At 42.2% G+C, this 9,371-nt stretch overlaps 1 protein-coding gene across 4 annotated transcripts in view; it reads right to left on the bottom strand.

The window, feature by feature from the left end:
• Positions 1–5,569: 5,569 nt before the first annotated feature.
• ENTPD3 (ectonucleoside triphosphate diphosphohydrolase 3) overlaps positions 5,570–9,371 on the bottom strand; it is a 34,487-nt gene continuing 30,685 nt past the window's right edge. For 2 of the 4 annotated variants that reach the window (XM_019985141.2, XM_070776114.1), the window contains 2 exons: positions 8,770–8,907; positions 5,570–6,928 (listed from right to left, as the gene is read on the bottom strand). In XM_019985141.2, the coding sequence (XP_019840700.1) occupies positions 6,692–6,928; positions 8,770–8,907 (375 nt within the window). In that variant the 3' untranslated portion in view covers positions 5,570–6,691. Of the gene's footprint in view, positions 6,929–8,769; positions 8,908–9,033; positions 9,235–9,371 lie in introns of those variants that run through there. The other 2 variants (XM_070776115.1, XM_019985142.2) reach the window with 2 other exon arrangements.

Here is a 9,371-nt window from a genome sequence, read left to right as displayed (position 1 = left end):
TTTATTTTCATAAGCGGTAGGCAAACAGTAAGGATTATTCTTGAAAAAGAAATCCACAATACCATTATTTCACCTAAACAAAAATTAACAGAAATTCCTTGATATTACCAAATGTTTAAATTTCCAATTATCTCATTATGTTATAAAATTAAAAATATTTTTAAACTCTAATTTTTTTTTTTCAGCATCTTTAATTAGGGAGGAAAAAAGTGCATAACCAGAAAGAGTTTTCTCCATAGCTCCAGTAGGGGGTGTTAGTGTCTCACATGTTTCAAGAGGAAAGTTGATTCTTTTCTCTTCCAACCTTAGTCTTCCAGCCCAGTGAGAGATTTAGCACCTGATAGACTTTTGGAAAATGTTAGTGCATTCGTGCTTAGTCATATCTGACTTTTTGCGACCCACTGGACTGTAGCCTGTCAGGCTTCTCTATCTGTGGGATTCTCCAGGCAAGAATACTGGAGTAAGTTGCCATTTTCTTCTCCAGGGGATTTTTCCGACCCACGTATCAAACTGATGTCTTCTGAGTCTCCTGCATCTCCTGCATTGGCAGGTGGATTCTTTTACCACTGAGTCACCTGGGAAGCCCTTGGTAAATGTATGATGAGTGAATAAATAAATGGGTGAAAGAAATACTTTTTTATACTTTTATTCATTGGCTATACTCTGTGCCAGGTACTAGCTGAGTGCTACATTTTCTCTTTTTAAAATTTGTAACAGGAGGCAGATATTATCTCCATCTTATACATGAGAAAATCTAATGGTCAAAGAGATTGAAAGACTGTATGAACATCATGGAGGTAGCAAATCCTGAGTTAGCCCAGATCTATAATTTTATTTTTCAGTCACGTAGGACATACAGTAAGTGTATGAATGGTTGAAAAAGGGAATACCTGTAACTACTACCCATTTGTAGAACCTCACTGTCAAACATGGAACAACAGACTGCTTCCAAATTGGGAAAGGAGTATGTCAAGGCTGCATATTGTCACCCTGCTTATTTAACTTATATGCAGAGTACATCATGTGAAATGCTGGCTTGGATGAAGCACAAGCTGGAATCAAGATTGCTGGGATAAATATCAATAACCTCAGATATGAAGATGACACCACCCTTATGGTAGAAAGCAAAGAAGAACTAAAGAGCCTCTTGATGAAAGTGAAAGAGGAGAGTGAAAAACCTGGCTTAAAACTCAACGTTCAGAAAACTAAGATCATGGCATCCGGTCCCATCACTTCATGGCAAATAGATGGGGAAACAATGGAAACAGTGAGAGACTTTAATTTTTAGGGCTCCAAAATCACTGTAGATGGTAACTGCAGCCATGAAATTAAAAGACGCTTGCTCCTTGGAAGAAAAGCTATGATCAACCTAGACAGCATATTAAAAAGCAGAGACGTTATTGTGCCAACAAAGGTCCGTCTGGTCAAGGCTATGGTTTTTCCAGTAGTCATGTATGGATGTGAGAGTTGGACTATAAAGAAAGCTGAGTGCCGAAGAACTGATGCTTTTGAACTGTGGTGTTGGAGAAGACTCTTGAGAGTCCCTTAGACTGCAAGGAGATCCAACCAGTTCATCCTAAAGGAAATCAGTCTTGAATATTCATTGGAAAGACTGATATTGAAGCTGAAATTCCAATTCTTTGGCCACAGGATGCGAAGAACTGACTCATTTGAAAAGATCCTGATGCTGAGCAAGATTGAAGGCAGGAGGAGAAGGGGATGACAGAGGCTGAGATGGTTGGGTAGCATCACTGACTCGACGGACATGAGTTTGAGCAGATGCTGGGAGTCGCTGATGGACAGGGAAGCCTGGCATGCTGCAGTCCATGGGGTCACAAAGAGTCAGACATGACTGAGTGACTGAACTGAACTGAACTGTCACTCCATAAGTCCTGTTTTTACGGACTGTCTGCTTGTGTGCCCCCAATAGTCATATGTAGAAACCATCATCCCCAGTGTGGTGGTGTTTGGGTATGGGACCTTTGGGAGGTAATTAAGGTTAGATGAGGTTATGAGGGGGGTTCACTAATCATAATGAGATGATTATAAAAAGAGAGAGCTCACCTTTTCTGCATAAGCACAGAGGAAAGGTCAGTGAAAGGGTAGCCATCTACAAAGCAGAGAGCTCTCACCACAGGCACTGAACTGACCAGCACCTTAATCTCAGACTTCTTAGCTTCCAGAAGAGTGAGAAAATAAACTTCTATTGTTTAAGCCACCCAGTCTGTGGTATTTTATTATGGCAGCCCTGCTACTGCTGCTGCTAAGTCACTTCAGTCATGTCTGACTCTGTGCGACCCCAAAGAGGGCAGCCCACCAGGCTCCACCGTCCCTGAGATTCTCCAGGCAAGAACACTGGAGTGAGTTGCCATTTCCTTCTCCAATGCATGAAAGTGAAAAGTGAAAGTGAAGTCGCTCAGTTGTGTCTGACTCTTCATGACCCCATGGACTGCAGCCTACCAGGCTCCTCCATCCATGGGGTTTTCCAGGAAGAGTACTGGAGTGGGATGCCATTGCTTTCTCCAGTGGCAGCCCTAGCAGACTGAAATACCTGTTTATCTCTTTCCATACAAAAGGTATCAATTTTACCTTCTTTGTTTAGTTTTACCTGTTTTTGAGCTTTATTTTAATGGAATTATTCTACCTACCTACTTAATGACTTGTTTTTTAACCTCAACATTATGTTTCTAAGATCCATCCATACTGAGTATATATGTGTAGTTCTTTTGTTTTAATGCTGTATGGTATTTTCTAGTACCAACATGTTACTATTTATTCTTCCATTTTATGAGATGGGAGTCTTGGTTGCTGGTAAGAACATTCCTAAACATGTATCCTGATATACATTAGAACACATATCTCAAAGATAAATACCTTGGCCTGGAATTTCCCGGCCATCTGGTATGCATGTCTTCAGCATTATTAGATAATAGCACAGGTTCTCAGAGTGGTTGCACTAACTTTCATTCCCACCATCAGTAAATGAGAATTCCATTTTTCTATACTTTCATTAACACTTGGTATTGTCAGACTTTTAAATCTGCCAGAATAATGGGTATATTGTGCTATCTTATAGTATTAATTTGTATTGCCCTGACCTGTTTAATGAAATTGAGCACCTTTTTATATTTATTGGACATTTAAATTTCTTCTTTTGTAAAACGTCTTTTCAAACCTTTTGCCCACTGAGAAAAACTGGGTCATCTGCCTTCTCACTGATTTGTGGTTCTTCATACAATTAATCAGCTATATACTTTGCAGATACCTCTTCCCATGCTATGGCTTATTTTTTCATTCTTAATGCTGTTTTTTGACCAGTAGATTAATCACATTAATCTAATGTGATCCATCATATCCAGTATTCTTTTATGGTTAATGCTTTTTGTGTAGTGTTTAAGAAACCCTTTCCTTATTTAAGATCTTTCATTTTCCACCCTACATTCTATTCTAAAACCTTTGTAGGTTTATCTTTCACACTTACTACCTGGGGATGATATTTTTAAATCCTTGTTTGTTTATTTGGCTGCATCAGGTCTTAGTTTGGCACACAGGATCTTCGTTGTATCATGCAGGATCTTTTGTTGAGGTTCACAGACTCACTGGTTGTGGGGCGTCAGTTACTTGCTGTGCAGCACGTGGCATCTCAGTTCCCCAACCAGGGATTGAACCCATGTTCCCTGCATTGCAAGGCGGAGTCTTACCCCCTGGACCACGAGGAAAGTCCCTGGGAATGATTTTTGAAAATGTGAGAGGAAGGGTTGAATTTCCTTTATTTCTCCATGTGGAAATCCAATTGTCCCACTTTTTTCACTACCGCTCTGATGAGATACCTCTGTCATAAATCACACAACTATATGAATGGGTATGTTGGACTACAAAATTCTAAAGTCAGATGCCCAACTGTCATGATGTTGACTTTGTGAAGGGAAATATGATGGACATAATGTGGTTTCCTTGTAGTCAAAGTGTGGAGTCCTAACCAATGGGAATCCAGGGAATTCCCCAATTTTTAAAAAAAAATTTGTTTTTTCCAAATGTATTTTAGACTTAACCAGACTCTCAACTCACAATCTCCATCTCCAAAAATGCTTACTAGCTGGTAATGCTGGTGTGTTATTTTACCTTTGAGCCCATGTTTTTCTTGCATGGTTATTAAAAGGAGTAGGCATAATTTGTGACACCTAATCATAGTTAGTGATTTATCATCAGTACATATTTCACATGTAAGCACTTGCCCTGTTTGGAGCTTAGGAGCTTGGAGTTCTGTAGTTGTGTTAATTTTTTATGGCTGTGTAACAAGTGGCCACAAACTCAGTGCCCTATTACAGCACCCATTTCTGACCTCACAATTCTGGAGGTCAGAAGTCTGGGTGGGTTCTCTGCTTAGAGACTCACAAGGCTGAAATGACTGGAGGCTCTGAGGAGATCTGCCTTCAAGTTCACTTAGGTTGGTGGCTGAGTTCAACTCCTTGCAGTTGTAGGACTGAGATCCTTCTTCCATGCTGGCTGTCAGCTAGGGGTTACTCTTAGTTCCTAGGGGCTGCCCTAGGGCCCTTTCTGCCCTAAGGAGGATATCTACACAAATCCTCCTAATGCTTTGAATATGACTTTCTTTCTTGGAGAAAATGAAAATGAAAGTGAAAGTCACTCACTTGTGTCCAACTCTTTGTGACCTTATAGACTATGCAGTCCATGGAATTCTCCAGGCTAGAATACTGGAGTGGGTAGCCTTTCCCTTCTCCAGGGGATCTTCCCAATCCAAGGATTGAACCCAGATCTCCTGCATTGCAGGAGGATTCTTTACCATTAGAGTCACCAGGAAAGCCCAGGAATAGTGGAGTGGGTAGCCTATCCCTTCTCCAGTGGATCTTCCTGACCCAGGAATTGAAGTGGGGTCTCCTGCATTGCAGGTGGATTTTTCATTAACTAAACTATCAGGGAAGCCTGGAGAGAACACTCTGCCTTTAAAGAAGTCATGGAAATTGTGAGTTGAGATTAGATTAGAATTTTGTAGTCCAGTTGCATGACTAGCAACAATATGAGAATTTGTGTAGTTTTTAAAAAGTAATCAAAAAAAAAAAAAAAAGTAATCCAAGAGAGAGATCATGATGTGTGTGTGCACGCGTGCATGAGTGTGTGCAAGGAATGCTTTGTGAAAGAAGTAGAGCTGGGATTGAACCTTGAGAAATATGGTGGTTTGGATGAGTGGGAGGATGACCCACAGTCTAGGTAGGGAAAACTGTGAACAGTGGTGCACTTTGGGATGGGAGCAGCCATTCTGGTTGGGAATCAAGATGTGAGTGGCAGGTTGTAGCCTCACAGAAGCTTTGCAATGTCAGATAAGGTAAGGAAATGTTGGACTCAGTTATCTCAAGGAACTGAAGGTTTATTAAAGTGAAACACTTTGAGCTCTTTGGAATAAAGGTGATATTGATGTGTGACTTTCTTAATACACTAGGAAAGTTTGCTCAATAAACTTTTTTAGTTGTTTAGCTTCTTTTCATAGATGCCACCTTGGGTCCTGAAGAGAAAGAGTACTGTTTGCATGGTAACAAACACACACTGCAAGTCACAATAAAATAAGTCTCCTTTATTCTGTACTCAGTGAACAAGCTATAATCTGAGAGAATGTTGATTTTTACTTTGCAGCCATTGGACTTGCTAGAGTCCCTTCCCACTTTGGAGTTAAATATCCCTGCAGCTTCCTTTCTGCCCTCAAAGTCAGGAACTATGGCTACTGTGTGCAAAGGCCTACCATCTAGGAAAGTGATTGGTAAGCAAATCAGAGAAGAGGATGTCCTGTGACAGCATCAGGTGGCCCTGTGGGAATGGTGGGTGAAATATACACAGGGTGCTAATGATGGAAAGACAACCCTAAGCAAAAGCCTAGCAAAGACAAAATGATCTGGAGCATGATAGCCTTGCTAGGAATAGACAGTTCACAAGGGCACAGAGCAGTGGGAAGGGGAGGCAACGAGGATGATAACACACGCAGGTGGCGATCTAATGACCAGAGCCCTGAGAGGGAACCCTACTTCAGGAATGGCCTGTAGTGTTCTGGTGGATGTCCTGTGTGGCTCTGCCCTTCAGGTTCTGCCTGCATGACAGAAGCTTGGCTGTGGCCACTGTCCTTGGGGGTGAAGGAGGATTTTCCCCTAGACACAATATTCTGCCAAGCTGAGGGAGCTCAATGTTATTAATGGTTGTCAAGGAAATTCTTAGTTAAGGACCAATGAGAGGAAGCCATAAAATGAGATATTTGATTGGACCAGATGCTTACTAGACACCTGCCAATTTCCAATCCTACTGGGAGGACTATGGCATTTTTGAAGGAGGGAAAATGCAAACTGAGCCCTGAGGTCAACTCGTCCACATTTCATCTGTCATCTTCTCAACTTACTCTTCCTGTGGGACACTTGGAATAAGGAGGCTGACCTTGATGGCCTGTCTCTCCTCTGTTCCCCAATAGGTCAGCTAGTGGGTGGCGGGGTCTCTGGCAGAGGAATGTGCACAGAACAGTTGAGGGACTTCCCAAGAGGTGTTTTGACATAAATCAGTATCTGAGAGGCACAGGACCTAGGCATTGGACTTTAGCTGTGTTTCCCGAAGATGGACATTTTGCTTGCATTGTCTGGTGCCCCCCAAGCTGGTTATGGGCAGCTCTCAGGCTCTAGGAACCACTCTGTGAGGCTCACTCAGAGTCCACCATGTTGTCCAAGGCATGCTGGGAGCGCCTCTGATTCCTGGACAACACACACAAGTATACGAGATATGTCAGACACAGCAAGGCCACTGCTGCAAAGAAGGCGAGGGTGCCCACGAAGGCAGATGGCTTGATGGGCAGGCGGATGAGGGGGCTTTCGGCTGGGATCTGGTTGGTCAGGCTGAGCATGTAGCCAAGAGACCAGGCTATGCTGCTGTTCCCCACCTGTGGAGTAGAGGAGATGGCTCAGTTCTCAGGACTGGGCTTGAGGCACAGATTATATCCCCAGGACACACCACGGTCACCCTCCTGAGACACCCCCAGGAACTGTGGCCTAAGGAGGTCAACAGACTTGCCTAAGTTCAGAAACTGCAGAGACTGGTCTAGAACTCTGGTCATCATGACCACAAAGGCTTGAGTGCCAAACCTCCCACACTGCAGAGAACTAATCCTCACAGCCTCATCACAGCCGGCGTGAAGAGGGCACAGTTAACAGCAGTGGAAATTTTTCGATCACTGGGTACATTAGAGTCTACAGCTAAAGAAAGAGGTGATGCATGTTTTACCAAACCCAGGACCAGTTTCTAGGAAAAGAAGGTCAGTCTAAGTGGGAAGCAGACTGTGTCAGTTCCATCTGGTTGTTCCATCAATTTTTGCTTGCATGGTTTTAGGTCATTTTTGAGATGTATAAACGTTTCACATTTGTAATCTTCCATCCGCTCTCTCTCACTGCGGTGTCTTCTCTTGTTGCAGAGCACAGACTCGAAGGTGCACAGGCTCAGTAGTTGTGGTGCGTGGATTTAGTTGCTCCCTGGCATGTGGAATCTTCCCAGACCAGGGATTGAACCCATGTCCCCTGCAGTGGCAGGTGGATTCTCATCTACTGAGCCACCGAGGAAATCCCCCACATATTTGGGATATAAATCTTTGTTTGGCAAATCTCCTGAAGTCTTTTTATATCCTCACATTTGAATACTGATTTGACTGATATTAAATTCTTTATAAATAAAAGAAAGGAACTTGAAACCTAGAATTATGTATCCCCCCAAATTGGTATTTAATGGAAAATCATAATGTGCTTTTCTGGTAATTAGATTAATTAGAAACAAAGCTTGGAGAGTACATGCCACCAGCAGTCCTTATCTGTCTCCAGACATCCTTATTTTTTATGGCTGACTCAATTTTATCTATGTAAAACAGTCACAAGCCTAATACTGGATGTTGCTTGCTTTAATCTAATTACTGCTGAAGCTCATATTGTACAGACTGACTCCAGACATACTTCAGGCTTTACATCTGCTATTCCTGAAATGAGAAAACCCTCCAAGAACCTGGGGAACAGAGTGCTGGATCAACACAACAGCAAGGCTGAGTCCTGAAAGCAAAGTACAGAGGCGCCTCACCAGTTGGCTGTCATTCCAGAGTCAGACCATTCTGGACACTTGAAAGTGAATACAGTGACCTCAGACTCATTCCAAGATCAAATCCTTACTTAACGGCTGCTAACTTAATCCCTGTGCTCTAAAGAATAGATCTCCCTCTGACATCTGTGTAAAGTGGAGATCAGTTAGTTACTATCCTCTTAACAAAATTGTATTTGAAGCTTCTTGTCAGGATAAAAAGTTTCAGTTCCTTAACATATTTATGGATTCACGCAACAATATTTACCAAGAGCCTTCTATGTTCTCAGCCGTGTGTGAGTGCTAGGAATGTGAGGATGATCAAGCAAGTCCTGTCCCCACAGAGCTCAGAGTCCACAGTTCTTGACTTCCTCAGCTCACATAGAAGGTTTCTTCTATGTGAAAGCTACCCCCACAGAGCTCAGAGTCCACAGTTCTTGGCTTCCTCAGCTCACATAGAAGGTTTCACATAGAAGGAAGACCACTTCCTCTAAATTCTCCATTATCTCTTCTCATAAGCTCACCAGGGATCAAGCCTCATTGGCTCCCATTCAGCAAGTTTAAATCCCCAATTCCCACTTATCTCCTACATTTCTTTCACACACGTACAACCAAACATCTATTTTTGGGAGGAAGAAGAGGAAAACAATTTGTGCTTTGACTTACTTCCTTTTTAAAATGTATTTGGGGCCAGCTCTCCTCGGTGAATTTGTATCCACTTACAAGCAAATGGTAGATATAGTGGGCCGAGAAGCAGTAGGAGCGTGCATACTGCTCATCAAACTGAGGCAGCAGCAGTGGGAGCTGAAGGCAAGTTCAAAACAGGGAGGAGGCAGGTTTTAAAATGCGCATTTCAGAACAGCTTAGGTCACAGTTATATTTTAAAGAATCTTATCAGAGAATTTAATCATTAAAATTACTATAAAATAATACAATGACAAAAAATCTGTTTATTTGTTTCATTTTTTAGATTCCACATATACGTGATAAAGTACAGTATCTGTCTTCCTCCATCTGACTTATTTCACTAAGCATAATACCCTCCAGGTCCACTCATGTTGCTAAAAATGGCACAATTTCATTCTTCTTAATGGCTGAGTGATATTCCATTGTATATATACACCACATCTCCTATATTAAAAAAAAAATCCCTTTACAACATAACCGAGTGGTAAAGAATGCGCCTGCCAATGCAGGAGACATAACAGATGCAGGTTTGATCCCTGGGTTGGGAAGATCCCCTGGAGAAGGAAATGGCAACCCACTCC

The sequence above is a fragment of the Bos indicus genome, chromosome 22 (genome assembly GCF_029378745.1).
Source record: "Bos indicus isolate NIAB-ARS_2022 breed Sahiwal x Tharparkar chromosome 22, NIAB-ARS_B.indTharparkar_mat_pri_1.0, whole genome shotgun sequence".
NCBI classification, from domain to species: Eukaryota; Metazoa; Chordata; class Mammalia; order Artiodactyla; family Bovidae; genus Bos; species Bos indicus.
The sequence above is the reverse complement of the archived record's forward strand: the minus strand, read 5'-3'. Positions and strand labels throughout refer to the sequence as shown.